This window comes from Anser brachyrhynchus (genome assembly GCF_964034855.1).
Source record: "Anser brachyrhynchus genome assembly, chromosome: 3".
NCBI classification, from domain to species: Eukaryota; Metazoa; Chordata; class Aves; order Anseriformes; family Anatidae; genus Anser; species Anser brachyrhynchus.
In genome coordinates, this window is record NC_137696.1 from 39,626,911 (window position 1) to 39,642,978 (window position 16,068).

The 16,068-nt window shown below is 35.5% G+C and overlaps 1 protein-coding gene across 2 annotated transcripts in view; it reads right to left on the minus strand.

Moving 5' to 3' along the window:
- Window positions 1–16,068, minus strand: part of FEZ2 (fasciculation and elongation protein zeta 2) — a 29,588-nt gene that overhangs the window by 3,377 nt on the left and 10,143 nt on the right. The window contains exons 5-8 of one of the 2 annotated variants that reach the window (XM_080583959.1): window positions 15,665–15,933; window positions 12,585–12,665; window positions 7,648–7,723; window positions 4,252–4,317 (exon numbers count right to left, since the gene is read on the minus strand). In XM_080583959.1, coding sequence (XP_080440085.1) covers window positions 4,252–4,317; window positions 7,648–7,723; window positions 12,585–12,665; window positions 15,665–15,933 — 492 coding nt within the window. The remainder of the gene's footprint in view (window positions 1–4,251; window positions 4,318–7,647; window positions 7,724–12,584; window positions 12,666–15,664; window positions 15,934–16,068) is intronic. The other variant, XM_080583960.1, reaches the window with a different exon arrangement.

A 16,068-nucleotide genomic window follows, 5' to 3' on the forward strand; every position in this document is an offset into this window, starting at 1 on the left:
CTTCTTTCAAATCTCAGTTTCTGCTTCATAATCCCTAGTGGTAAAATATACTAATAATATTAATGTATTAAAAGAATCATATACAGAAAAATGCAAGGACAATTACAACTGCTGATCAATTCCACTTTAAAATATACTTCCATTCTAAATCTGTAAAATGTAGTATGAACCATACGCTGTTGGAAGAACTACTACATACTTGCAAAGCAAATCACTAAGTCCCTTACCCTTACTTTTTGTTGCTAAATTCAGAACAAAAATGTTCACTGAAAAGGAAAACTACCCCTTCCCCCCCCCCCCCCCCCCCCAATTAAGCTAACCAAAACAACCCTCAAAGAATTTTGTTTGTACCAGGAGTAACATGAACAAGAGAAGTTACTGCAGTGTACAATATCCTACACTGAATGTGTACATTGGCCAGCTTTTGGAAACGTACCCCTGAAGAGGTACTCCGTGTGGAATGGATCCAGGGGAGAGCTAATTGATCCCTGGAAAAAGGGACTTACATATATGGAAAAATTAAGTGGAATACATATATATAATATATTTATTTTTAACATTTTGGGGGACACAAGGGGGCAGCAGAAATTGGGAAAAGATGCTTAAAAATAAAATAAAAAAGCAGACACCTGAAATCATTTGAAAACTAGTAAACCTGTTCAGAAATGCATATGAAGTTTTCTTCCTTCCTAACATAAAAAGGGTAATGTCCCAGCGTAAAGAGCTCTGAGTTGCATTGGCTTTTTTCATTTCTTTGTTATACCTCATTTGCACAGCCAATGTTCTGAGGATTTCTCCTTCCAGTGTTTCAGATGCATTAGCTGACACTTTTGCGTATTGCGAGTTATGAAAAAGAAAAAACATCCATGATAACACAGCAGGTCAAGAGCAGATCTAGTTGCAGATCTCTCTTTCAAGTTGCAGCCCCGTGCCCCAGCTCTTGACCAAAATGCCTTGCCAAAACAAAGTTACTCGATCATCATTAAATGAAGATATAAAGTATTAGATGACACATATGGTGGGGTTGGTGTGTCCTCCTACGTGATGCAAATTTAGTCTTTCACAAACTTTATAATTATTTTTACATTTAGTTCAAAATATTCAAGATAACGCTTTTATAAAACACTAAGAAATTCTGAAAAGAGAAACAAAAAGAAATTGAAGCAAATTTATATCAGAACAGCAGCACGAAGATTCCTTGTAAAATTAACACTTACAGCTTGATCTTATGATTCCATTCACCTTCCAGGTTCACAGCATTCTTCTTTTATTAGTCCCATTATATTATGCCAACAATACTACGGAAATTGTTAGAATCTCTTTTTCACTGATACTTGTTCTTCAGCTCTTGATTCTAAACAATCAAAGTAGCTTTTCAGTGGTAACTGACAATATCTGGGTGTTTATTACTAATTCTGCAGACAGATATAACACCCACGTAAGACTAGCATGTTCTATTTTTTTTAAGAAACATAAAATAAATAGTGACATTTTAAGAAAATCATTAAGGGTCTTTAAAATATTTATTTGCTGTGTGAAATGTAATATAGAGTTGGAAAGCTCATAACTATGCAGACAAATTCCACTCTAAATTTTCCATAAAGCTACACAATTCCTATTGTCACATATAATTTACTGCCTGCTTTTTGTTGGAAGATTGGGAAAAATAATTCTCAAATAAAAAAAAATAACATTTTAACTACACATCTTTGGCGATATAACTCACAAGTTTCAAAAATTCATTTCCTGATTAAAGCTTAATAAAAAGAGATTAAATCCATTCAGTGTAAGACAATAGCTGTCTCACAGAGTAAACAAAGGCAAAATGGATATAATTATCACTACACCATACAGACGATTACTGGGTCCAGAACTTGTTATCCTCCAATTTCTTTTGGAAAACAAATTTAAACCCCTAAATCCTTATAATCATTTTCACCTTGCCCAATACATTTTTAATCATTCCAGTGAAAAAAAATGGACTCTTGAAAAAGCAGGTCACTCCTTTTATCTTTAATTTCAGGGGATAGGCTGGAATTTTAGATACAAAAGCTGAACTGAAAGTTCTTTCGAGTGATTCTTTAGAATCATCTGATCTCCCTTTAACAAGCTCTAAACATAACTTTTGGACAAAAGGCAGGTGTCTGGAAGTACTCTTCCATGTATGAAGTCTCAGTGAGGCCTCAGGCCAGAAGCATTAGCAGCAGAAGAAGTAGAGAAACAGATCCCAGTTATTTCTGAAGTTATAAGATTTTGCCAGTTCTACAGGATACATCTACATCATAATACAATGCTGCCAGGTGAGCTAGAAATATTTAACAATCTAAACATAGCAATACAAAGCTCAGTTAAGGCTACAGTGACAGAAAAAGATTCTGTGCTTGGTAACTCTGTTGGCCATTGTGCAAACAAACCCCCAGAAGAGTGAGAAAGCCTTAGCTCCTGATTACTTAATTCAGTAATCACGGTAGCCGAGGGGAAGTCATCTCCTCCTTTCAGTATGAGTAATGTGAGCAAGAGATTACTCTTCAAACTCCCATCATTTGTTTTCTACAATTTAGAGATAACAATGCTTCCCTGGAAGTATACGAAGAACTGTTTGATCCAACACATTTAATGTGAGCATGAAGTTTTTTGTTAGTGCAATTAGCTGGTACGACACTCCTGGTGACTTTGAAGTCATGAGCGTGCAGAAATGGGAATGAGCATCAAGCTTCTTAGATCATCCTGCTGTATGTCCAGCTAATCTGTTTTTACAAGTCTTCTATGCAGAAGATTCCTGTTTCCCAAGGCATCCATTTCCTTCTCAGTATCCAAGTAATTTAAAAGCTTTTCTAGATAGCCATTCTTTAAAAAGAGGAGATGCTGTAATGAACACCATTCAGTTTCTACCAGATGTATTATGATGAAAAGCAAACAGCTTTAATTACTGCCAATAGGTCATCTTCTTGGGTCAAAAATTCTGCTTCACAGAACTAAAGCTTAGTGCCATCACCGTTAAAAAAATCTTCAGCCGAAGTGGCTCTCAGCTCATAAGCAAATACATGTCTAACATAAGAGATTTTCAGAACGGCTAAGTAAACAATGGAGAAATCAAAGGAATCAACTGAAAGGACCTCAGCGTTCTTTCCATATGTGGTAGTTCTGCAATGCTACACAGAAATTAGAAATGAGCCTCTTTCAACAGGAAGTCTGTGGAAGCTTCTAGAATACTGTGTGGCTCTCTTTTCAGTTTTTCTGAAGCAACAGCACACTGAATTTCATCCACAACTTTAACCTGAAAGTACTTTCAAATCTCTTTGAGATGTGTGGTTACCATCTTTGTAAGAAATAGAAAAACCTTTTAAAAAACACATGGGAGAAATCAAGTCAAATTTTTATATTTGAAAAAAAATAACAAGACTTGGAAAGCATGATACCAAAAGAGATGAAAAATTTTGCAATGTATGAACTTGAAACAGAACATTATATATGCTTGGGTGGCAATATATGCTTGGGTGGCAAATAAAATGGCATCCGTCATACCTTCTGTACACCTGTTTGTTTAGATCTTGGGAGTTTGATGCGTATTTAAACACTAAAGAAAATGGGACCACGTACATGCCAATGATTAAGTAAGAATGTAAACATTTTTAAGATCTTGGCAAAAAATCTCAGAAGAAAAGCGTTTAACGTCCTGGAAACTACCTGGAACAACTCCTTAGAGCTAAAGCAAGCAATGATTTTCAACATCTGGCATTCTGTTAATAAAAACAATGCACTGGAGGCTGGAAAATAATCCATTACTACACAAACTTTAAATAAACTTTAAATAAAAGTTGAAGAAGTTTAAACATGTAAGTAAAAAATAAAATAATATTGATCAGAAGGTAACACTTTTTTAAACAAATCTATAAGCACTTAATTTAGCAAATGCATTACGATACATAGTTTGAGTTCACATTCTGTATAACACAGGTTTTTAACTACACCCACTCAATTTTCTAAGCCAGACTACTCTGCTATTGCTGATGTCATTCAGCTATTGAACATACATCACATGCTTTGCTATATTGTATTATCATGAACAAAAGAAACACTTTTTATTTATGAACTATATGCTCACCAGCCCCTGACATAATGAGAGCCTTGTGTGATAAAAGAGCAACATAATTCACGATTGCTGCACAACTATTCTTTTCAAATGCACCTTGTATGTTGAATAAGTTCATTTCAAAAAAAATAAAATACTTGGCTAGGAAACATACTCACCCTTTAAAATATAGTCTGTTAACAAGCCTGGCACTTTCTCACTATCCTCTTTCATGGCATGAAGGACTGAAGTATGAAAACAAAACCAACAAAAAACGTTTCAGATATTTAGTCATAAATTGAAGACAACACTCCTCAAAAAAACAGCGAAGCTGTTTCTACTGCTCATACAGGTATTACATATCATACTTGCAAGAAAACCCTCCACCTTTCACTTGTGTAATTCTCACTGAACTTCACAATAAATGAATACCAGAGACCTATTTTACATGGTTAATTAATTACAATGTTATCAGTCATGACAACAAAAAAAGCACACCCCCATGAAAAATGTTGCCTAAATGAAATCACCATATTCAAAACTGAAATACAGTAACAACTGCTGGAGGGCTGGAGATCTTAGGTAAAAAAGCACGCTCCATTACTTAATTTCTCCTCCTTTTATTCTTCACCTGGAATCATGCAGTAACGCCATTTTTCTGGAGAAACACTGCTGTAAATGACTGGCTGAAAATGCTCCCCCTCCAAAACAGTGAACATTAACAGCTGTAGCCTTGAAAAATCATAAATAAGACTGAATTTGGAGTTCACTTAGAATACTGTCTACGTGCCATTTTTTGAGACTGGTAACAAATTTAAACTGCCCATCCTTGCATATTTCTGAAGAAATAACAGTGTTTGTACTAAATCACGGGGAAGGGCACAGTCTCTAATCAAAATGTTCCAAAGAGAATCAAATCTCAGAGAGAAACTGTTGGAATGATAAACTAAAGGATGAAAAGAAGGAACAAGTTTTATGACAGGTGTATATTTGTGCTGAGTCACACAATACTCGCATGTAGTTAGGTATCTAATATGTTTAGCCTAAGCTGCCTTCTTAAAACCCCCATCTCCTTCAAAATAGGAAGAAGGAAACTGTTTTCTAAGCTTTGACTCTGAATTGCAGCTGGGTGAGATATCTGAAGCATTCTAAAGCAAATTACACAAATATTCTCCTAGATGACAAGGAGTTTGTTCCACGGATCTTCCCCGATCTTTTCAAAGACTCAAAGGAAACTAATCCTGAACGTGATTTAGGTGCCAAATACCCCTTTATGCTTATGGAAAAGTTTCCTGCCCAAGGTTGTATCTGCAGAACATGAGGAAAATCAGACTACCTAGGGCTATGTGTGTTAGAGTGATTCATGGCTTTACCTACTTTTTAGAGCTGTTCTTTTTTCAGGAATTTAGTAGATGTGCACTGCAAACAAACACTGCCTTAGTTAAGTAATAAAAATGTTTAGAAGGCATTGGGTTCTTTTTTACCAAAGAGGATTCTGCATTTACCTCAGAGAATTCCCAATTCCCTCAAAGTATTCTTATTTTGAAGCTTTTAAAGCTGTTGTCCACTCAAAGTTTACAAATACTACAGTTGATTAATTTACTCTCTCCAATAGCTGCTTATTAGCTACAAACAGTAACTTTCAGAGAATTACTGTAAAGACTACACTGAAGACTTAAGTAGCCCTTGCATATTTAGACATCTAGACACTCTTAAAGAATACACTAAATAGCTTCCTGGTAGACAACAGAAATTCAGTGTAACTGCCTGTTGTAGATTTGAAGGCTCAGGGAAGGATCTCATCAGTGTATTTAAATCCCTGAAGGGATCATGCAAATGGGATGGAGCTGAGCTCTTTTCAGTGGTGCCCAGGGACAGGACAAGAGGCAATGGGCGCATACTAGAGCACAGGAAGTGCCATCTAAATGCCAGGAAACGCTTCTCTACTGTGCAGGTAATAGAGCAATGGCATGGGTTGCCCGGGGAGGTTGCAGTCTCCCTCCTTGGGGATCTTCAAAAGCCATCTGAACATGGTTCTGGGTAACCTGCTCTAGGTGGCCTTGCTTGAGCAGGGGGTCCCAGCCTCCCCTCCAACCTCAGCCATTCGGTAATTTCTCTCATTTAAGTTTAATACCAATCACTGTATTCAATAAGAAGATTCAAATTTTACGTACTACATCTCTTACGGTTCAAGAAGTATGTAAGCATGTAAGAATGTCAGGAATTATTTTTACTGCTGGCTTATGGTTCAAAATTTAAAAGTGGCACAAAATTAAGCAACTTGACATGTATAAGCTTGTCTGCTACTCCATAGTCAAAAGCAATGACAGTTCTTTAAGTGCTCTTGACATGACTGAAAGAACCAGAGTACAGAATTATCCTGAATAGCAGAATTTCGTAAGCTCCAAATTCTTCACGTGAGCCTGAACTCCAAATATAATGAGTGTTTTATTCCAACTTCTATGATGAAGCAAGATATGAGTGTTTGTAAGTACAGCATAAGACAAAGCTTTGGACAACGCTTTCCAATATTTATTTTCTCTTTCCAGGAAATGAACAACCAGTTTCTCACTATCCTTCATCCACCTATGCAGCTGAAAAGTAGCTTAAGATGTCATTAGATTCAAAGCCCTGCAGTGTGATATGATCAACCTTTGGGCAACCTGACAGTGAAAGAAGTCCCTGCCCATAGCAGGGTGGTTGGACTACCTGATCCTAGTCCTTTCCAACCCAAACCATTCTATGCTTCTATCAAATACATCAGGACATTTTATCATCTGTTTTTAAACTGTTCCTATAAACCTCAAATGAAGTAGATGCCATTGATTCCCAGAGAAGCTCTGCTGCATTTAATCACTTTAATAATTATATATATATATATATATACATATATTTAAAGATACAAACTTAATTTTCATTTAAATTAGAGTAAAACACAGACGACTTAGAACGGATAATTAATTTTGAGAATCTGGCCTAAAAAAGATGGGAAGAAAGGTCTATTTAGAACACTCTTTAAACTCAGGCTTGGTTTACGCTTCCTAATTACTAACATTTATTAACCAATCTCCACTCCCCCCCCAAATCACCAACAGAGAGAAGCAGACTATCTTGAAGGCAATCACGTACAATTAAACTATTAATCATAAGTGTTCCAGCATTCAGATTTTTCTTTAAAATTCACTACAGTAACCTCAGCAAGTTTAAACAAAAAAGGGTATTTCAGGTTCTATAAGGTAGCAGAAAGACATCGCTGTTAATTCCATGACATATGGTAAAGTATTTCCATAAGGCTCCATCTGTGGAAATAATATGCAAATCTTTGCTTTCTGATACATGCAAGTTTTTAAGCCTTCAGGGTTTCAGAAAATAGCTAGAAAAGCAATATTCTATGAAGGCTCAGAAGACCTCAGAAGATGAGGAAAAACTGGCCAAAATGCATGGTTAAAAATCATGCAAATTTACATAAATACCGTAGAGAGAGAGGGAAATAAATAACTGATTCACTGGTTGAAGTAACCACGGTTCAAAATAAAAGGAAGACAAGATCAGTGAGGGGAATTTCATATGCTCACTTTTGGTTAATGTCTGAAGATCTTCAACAGATGGGGGTCCATTCTTCTTCTCATATGGAATGACGGTCGTTAAATACTGTCAAATGAAAAACAGAATTACGTGAAAGTCCTTTAATGCTATTTCTGTTACTTGACTTTTGTGAATGCTGTAGCTATTAAAATTGCTAGCCACAAATAAAAGCTTTTCAAAAGATCATATTTCACAAATGATTCTACCTCTCATACCCCAAAGCTATTATCACAGAAGCCAAACTATTTTTTTTTCCAAATTACATAAACATCGCTTTAAAACCCCTGCAGCTAAACACTAAACAAACAAGCAAAATAAAAAAAAAAAATCCAACAAACAAAAAAGCTGTATATAATATCAACTGGGTTTCTTTCTCTGAACCTAGAGCACAGCAACAGTAAAACCTAATAGCAAAAATCTCTCCTCTCCACTTTCCAGATGTCAACCCCAAGTCCTTCATATATTTAAAGCACTTCTTACAAAAGCTGGAAGAACAACCACCTCAGCACTTCCCCTCAAACAACACTACAAAATGCAGATGGACAATATTCACATGAGCTTCTAAACCATTGTATAATATATTATAAGCAAGTGACACCAGTCATATCAAAAATCAGAAAGTAATTCTTCCCAGAAAGGACATTTAAAAAAAATAATAAAAAAAAAAAATATTTCCAAATAAATATTTATGTTGCCTTCAAATCACTTGGGAAACCGATAGCCATCAGCTTTCCATCAGCTTTTTAAAGGATTCCAGAGCACAACTGATGGAGGCTGCAGGGGATACATGAAATAAGGTGTTCAGGTTTGTCCAAGTGTGTTAATAAGTATTCAAAAAACTCTTCACACTGCTTAACTCTACGTACATGAAACACTCCCAGGATCTTGAGTGTTCCCAGCTCTGAGGTTGATCTGTCCTCTGCACAAAGTAAAATAGTCTACGCTACAGTTAGGTGAAAATGAACACAGACACCTTTCACCTTCTGACCTTATAAACTTCCAACCAAAAGGCACAGAGCAAGCCTAATTAAACATGAGAACCTGTAATTTGGATTTTTATTTCAATTCTCAGTTTTAATAGTAAAGTACATTAGCAGATAGTATCAACCCAACTCCATGTTTCTTCTGCTTACTCTTTATTGAAACCTTTCATTCTCATCAGCTTTTCAACAAATATAATTCATATTTTTTCTCAGGATTTTTGTATCTGGAGTACAATCAAGATTTCCTTTGAAATTCTTGAAGTAACCCTGTTGCTCTAAGACTTATTAACTGAATTTAGGCTACATCCTACTATGCAGCCTTTATGAACGTATATTCTTAAAGAGGTCTGCATTTCAAGAGTACTGAAATCACTGGAATTTTTCCTAATGAGAAAGCTTCCTGAAATCTCCCTCAAATCAATTTTTAAGAATTTAATTGGAACCTTTTTCTGGGTTAACAGATACGTGGTAGAGGATATAGCAACCTTTAATCTCATTCAGTTTGAGAGATGTGATTCTCCATGTAACAGTGACAAAAGACATCTTATACCAGGTCTCCTTTTGTAGCAGCAGCAGCACTTCAGCAAGAGTCAAGTGTAACTCGGGCTTTGGAGAAGAGGTTTATTTGCAGAGGGACCATTAATGTTGCCAAACCCAGCCACAACCAGTGGGATCACACACCTCATGTCCAAGCATATCCTTTGCCTAAAAGCTGGACAGACTTGCTCCTGTGTAACTTAACGGAGCACACTGTATGGGCTGTGCTGACACCTCACCAGAAACTTCATGCAAACACAGGGCAATTTACTCCTTCCCTACTACTTTAGCATTTTCTCACATCCACCTTGCACAGCAGAGGAAAGTACGCAATGCTTCCAAAGTAATCACCCAAGAGGCAGTTTTCAGTTTCTATTCCAGCAGATGTAAACAGGTATCATTAGAGATTTGCATTATTCCTAAAAGTAAGAAAATCAATAGCTAAATATCAGGCTGTTAAATCTGCATATGTCAGAGATGAAAGCAGATAAATCAACTCAGAAATCAGATCTCTTGCTGTCATTTCCAGCCTTCAGAATAAAACAGTGTTCTACCCTTTACCTACCCAATAAATTACTGCAACATGTTTCACTGGACCAAATACGCAGCCCCTGTTCTCCTTCCCCTGTAAACTCTACCTACCAATTTTCCTTTACAATGAAGAAATCAATGATCACATAATTTGTTTCCCCAAATCACCTTGTTTTTCTCACCAGTACTTTCCTGGTGTAAGTCCTTATGACAGCACTATTAAAACTCATTCATTGAATTGCTGTGTGAAGGATGACATGTTTTGAAAAGGAAAAAACAATGTCTCAAGCATAGCTTACTGACATGCCCAAGTGTTAAATCTACTGTGACCTGTACATTTTTGACACAGATTTGACAATATAATAAGCAGCAATTCCCACTGTAATCTGTAACCACACATAAAAAATGTTCAAAATGCCTAAAAAATGAAATGAAGATGACTAGCCTGAAATTCCTTCTGGAGATATGATCACAGAAAGAACTGCCAACATTTTGATGCTTTTTATGCAGTTATTTTTTTTTCTCTCCTCCAGCTGCACTATCAGATGGGAACTGGTGGCTCTCACTGGAAGTTTCTCTTTAAACTCTACCATCAGTGAAGATGCTGAAAAATTTTAAGTCATTTTTACTCAGGTCTCAAAGACAAAAAGAAGAGAAGAAGACTAAAGTTTTAAAAAGGAAAGTACCTGCCTACCTGTCAGAATAGTACTACCCAGAAAATACTAAAGGTGGCAAAATGACTGAAGAGAGCTCTGAAATAACTGAACATGTCAGGAGCTTTATGCTGTGATTGAATGGGTAGGAACTTCTACCTTGTAAGGAGTACAAGAAATTGTCCACCCTTATGTTTTTTATTCAACAGAACTCCAGACAGTTAACTCCTCCCAGCTAGCAGAAAACACCTGAACTTGAGTTTATAATGAAAACCCTGAAAAACCACTCAAATATTGAGAGCTGCACTAAACAGAATTAGATTAAACTCAGCCATTATTGGGCATATAATGATACTTTTTCTCCTTTCTAATTTGCTGCAGTAAGAAAAAGACACCAGCATTTTAAAAGCAGGGCTGCAGTTTGGTAAAATGACAAAGGAAAAACAAACAAGTGAAAAACACAATAGGTATTACAAGCACAGGAGCTGCAGGCAAAGTTTCATAGCATTACCTAGAAAGCATTTACAGAAAAAAGCTCTCTCAATTAACAGACTTTAAACAAATGCCATAAAAAATGGGCTTCCAGGACTAAATCAGGAAAGAGCTGGTATCACACTTTCCTACCTTTCTCTACTGTTTTTCATTTTAAGCTCTTGTTATTTCCATGATTGGCTTTAGGATGCGGGAAAGGAAAACAAAATATATCCCAGCTAACAAGGATATAGCACAAGATAAATCAGGGGAAAAGCACAATCATTGTGATGAACATTATTAGTAAGTTAACTGGAAGTGTTAACCCATTAGTGACATTGTAAATAAATGAATAAGATCCTTATGCTTAGAAAGTTAGGAGACAGTCCAAGAAAAAAAGGTGAAGAAGTCTGAGAATCAAAAGAGGGACTAGCACAGCTGCGTACGTTCACTTCAGGAAAATATATTATAGTTAAAATAGCTAAAATTCTGCTGTTCACCTGTATCTTTATTAGTAATGGTGAAGACAGCAACAATAGCAAAAAAACCAAAACCAAACAAACCAACCAAAAAAAACCCAGCACAGCTATAACACGACCAGAATTGAGATAATGTAAGGTGATAAAAATTCTGTTGGGTTAGTTCTATGCATGTGTTCAAGATTCCCAAAGCAGATGATAAATAGCTGCATCTACGTATGCATTCATGATCTTTTACATATACACCTTGCTAGAGAAAGAGGCTAAATCCATGATTTAATCTCATGATTCAGGAATGACTTTAGAGCTGTCTAACCTCCTGAACCTATCTGCAAGATACTCCAGCCTTCCAGACAAAGGCTTAATCCATCACGACTCCTAAGCTGCTGGTCCGTTTGTTGCCCGAATGGACTTTGGACTTCTCACAAAGAAGAAAAAAAAAAAATCTCACTTGCCCCTCTTACATAATTACACAAACTATAATGAGTCGGGTATGTGTTAAATAATGCAAAATACCAGCATTTTGTAATGTGTGCTAAATACATAAATGTTACAGTTCTGTAATATAGTTAAGTATTATTATGGAATAAATAATAGAAATCTTAATACTTAGGTGTATGTAACATCTACAGTGATGCCCACCGAAGCTGGGTTGCTGTGCTGTAACCTTCAACATTGAAATAGTCATTGAAAACCTGCCTTTGGCTTATGTGCTTTTATATCAGTAATCTGTATTGCATACATTTGGCTGCTTTTAGCATCATGCAGTTTTCAATGGCAAAAGGACATACAATATAGTTCATGCATTTTGCAGATGTTACTCAGTTTTTAAACATACCAATTCTGAACATTAGAAGAAAAAAACCATTTTTTATTCCATTGTAGACATTACCAAAGTCCTTAATGCTGAAGGCTGAAATGGTGTTTTTAACTTCATATATATTCTTCTATTGGATATTAGATTTTTACAGACATGCAATATATCTGAAATATGCATTATGCCAAAACAGACTTTTAGTCTGGTGTAACAAATAAATAACAAATAAGGGTTATTATTTCAGTGCATCAGGACTGAACTGTCTCAAGCTGTTGAAGAAAGAAGGAGAGACTGTTGGCTGATCAGAGTCCTGAGGCAGGGAAAGACTACGATGCCAACGTTTTTGCTCTATTTCCTCTGTCTTGGCATTTATCTTCAACTACTGGCAATTTTCAAGATCTCTGCTCCTACCAAAAGTGCAGGCAAAGAATAAGGAAACAGAGGATAGCCCAGCACCTGTTTCTCTCCACCCGAGTTTCCAAACGTGTGGCGGAAGCCATTCTGTATGACATTTGAGATCCCTTCCATGCTGAAGCGCTAAAGGTAGTGAAAACATGGCAGAGAGAAAAAAAAAAGGGACAGAGAAAAGTTCAGAAGACTATTAATCAGCATTTATCAAGACTACAACAGTAAGACGAATGACAAAGACAAGCTCTAAGGTGTATTTCAGCACATTTCCGATTTTTCATTCAACCACTAAGTTTTTATTAATAAAAAGCAAATCTAATAGTATCAGCTATAATGTATATCTACATAAAAACATTAATTACATTTAAACAAATCCTCACACTGCAGACCTTTTTTTTTTATTTTTAAATTTGAGACTTGTGTTTTAAGGTTCGGTGTCTCGTTTTTAAATGTACAAAGCAATATTTTTTCAACTTCAGTTCACGGTACAAGTTCAGTTCACAGTACAATCTCCTTTATTTTTGTTTGAGCAATATACTTCTAAAACTACTGATACCATTTTTTGAGATTTTAAGCACCTATCAGAAATATTGTTCAGAGGCAATCATTTCAGTTTCTACTTCTTTAAAACATTTAATGCCTTCATGCTTCCTTTTCCACAACTGAAGCAACAATTATTTGTCAACAGTATTCCCCATTTTTTGTCATATGATAAAATACACACAATTGGTTCATAAAACATCCATATTAATTTCAAGCTCCATTACATAGAATCCAATTGAAGGAAAATTGATATACAATCCAACCACAATTTTCCTCTTGCACTTTGTAATTTTTTCCTTGCAGAAGAAGACAAGTAAAAAAAGAACAACTTTAATGTTTAAAGTTAAATATAACATTCAGCAACTGGCAAGAATATAAAAAGAGGAGACTGCCAAGCTGTTGACAGAGAGCAGTATGATGTGCACACTTCAGCATACTTATCTGAATGTGTATCTTTATGAAGAGGGGGAATAAAATGTGCTGGAATACCATATTCATTTGCTTTGTAAAGCACAATGAGGTCAGTAAATAAAGACACAGATGTTACCAAAGCTATCTTAACTCTTCCAAGATATCCTGCTTAGAGTAATTGGTATCTTCCAAGACCTGAGTATTTTTAATTACTCCCTAGCTTGCCCTTGTGAAATAAGGCAAAGTTTTGGAAATATGAGAAAGCAATTTACCCAAAGCCTGTATCAAAAATAATGAACTTTAACCTGTAATTATTAAAATCTAACTAGAGTATCTACAGAAGAATTGATTTTCTCAGAATATAGTAATTTAATCCTATTCCCAAGTACTGCTATTTAAATGAGACTTCATTATAGTTTTAGTGAATGTATTATTAATTTTATTCGCAAAAACTCTTCTTCACAAGGTCATCTGAACATACTACTACTTGTATGTGCATTCTTTGCACTTAAAAAAAAATGTTGAAGGAAAGAACCTTGCACCTTTGCTTCTGGATGAAGGTTCCCAAATCTACTTAATAATAGTGGAAGCTTCTTTCAAAAGAACCACACACACTAAGCCTACAGTCTCATTTGGGAGCTAGTTTGCTCAACCCATCTCAGGAAGCAATTGGATATGTACACCTTGAAGCAACCAAACTTGAGAGTGTCTTGTTTCAGGACCACATGCATTTATATTTGAAAGCATCATTCAGGACTCTAAACTTGAAACTAACTAAGGTAATAAATCACTTGACTCAAGTTTCAAAACCAAGTACTTTTCTTTCTTGTTAGAATAACACTTTTTTGCTCTTCCATGACTGAGAACCAAAAAGGAGTACATTTGAACTCTTCAATTTGCTCTTCCAAAATGATGAAAATTCTGTATTGTTTTCCTGACATACACTTTCTTCCTTAGAGTTCCATTAAAACTTAGCTGTATACACAAAGGATGACTTTTTGATTAGAGTCAGTAAAGGTTTTCAAATTTACATAAAATGCTCTTAATAGAAGTGATAAAGATCAGTAGAATTCCTTGTGCAGATGCCAAGTGTATCAACTAAACATTTTAATTTAGTAAACATTGCCTAGATCTTAATATAATGCTTAATAAAATCTGTCCACATTGTCTTTCCCTTTCCACAAGTGAAAAAAAAAAAGTACAAGAAGAGATTTACCAGTCCAAGACCAGAATGAATGTCAGGCCTGTTTTCTGTCAGGACCTGCCTTTCAGACAAGATCAGAACTATCTTTGGGTTACATTGCAGTTATCTTATTCTCATAAGTTTAGAAATAAATTCTGAAGAAGAACGTTTCATTACAGATGTTTATCACTTAAGTTTGAAAAAGAAACTTTTGAAGCAAAACTGAAGCATTCTTTCTGGGATTTAGCCAAGACCCCCAATACATTAAGCACATTTTCCACATCCTATTGCTTAGAAATTCTAACATCATCATCCCATGTAAAATTACCATGGACAGATAAGACAGATAAAATTGCATTGACGAGGTAGTGACCTAATTTCTCATTCTCTACCTCCTATTACTCAAACTCAGTTTGAAAGATGTTTTTGCTTTTGTTGCTATGTTCTGCAAAGAACAAACCAAATTACTTCCTCCATGTACATCTGCATTAACTGTTGGCCTCACGCTGTCTTTCATTGGAGATAACTTTACCACGGGGTTCAGAGGTGCAGGGTAAGACTTATTTTTTTAGCCCCAAATCAACATGATTAATAAATAGCTGAGCAGCTACATCAATAACAATACTGATTGTCCTACAAGACTAATAGTGGTACACATATTAAAATTCACTCTAAACCAAAACAGATTAATAAATTTACTTAGTCTGATAATAGAACACAACGCAGAACATCAAAAGACAACATTTTTTGCAAGAAGGGTATTTTGAGTCCAGGCAAATTTGCAAACATCAAAATTCCTTTTCTGAGTATGAGGAGAGTATAGTATAGTATACTAACGCCTTATACAAATTTGAGGAAAAAAAAAACCACCTGTGAATGAATGCATGGAAGAAAGTATACCAGCTATCTTCTTCTAATCTAGGACTAATACTTTTCCATAAAGAAAACCAAGTTATTTTGAATGCATAAGCAGTTATAAAAATATTCTTACTGTTCCAGGCATATGACCTCTTTCTTGTTTCCCATTCTGAGGGCTACCATTTTTCAGCTTCTTTTTCTTCTTTGCCGTCTCTTTGTGCTCTCTCTGTTTATTTTGTACTTCAATGAGGACAGAAATGAAGCTGTTTTTTACTTCTTTCTCAAACTCCAGCTCGTCTCGTAGTGCCAACTGCTGTACCAGTTCCTCAGAATAATCCTTAATAGCAGTCTCAATTTCTTCTAGCAGTTCGTTTAACTCAGCAACAGATAATCTTTTTACTCCTATAAATAGTTCGTATAAAAAGTAATCTGTCAAGATTTTAAGCATATGAATATGTTCAGGATTGCATGAAAAAAGCACTCTGAAATTTTTCTAAACAAAAAATTCAGTTCTAAAACTACATAGAACAAAACAAT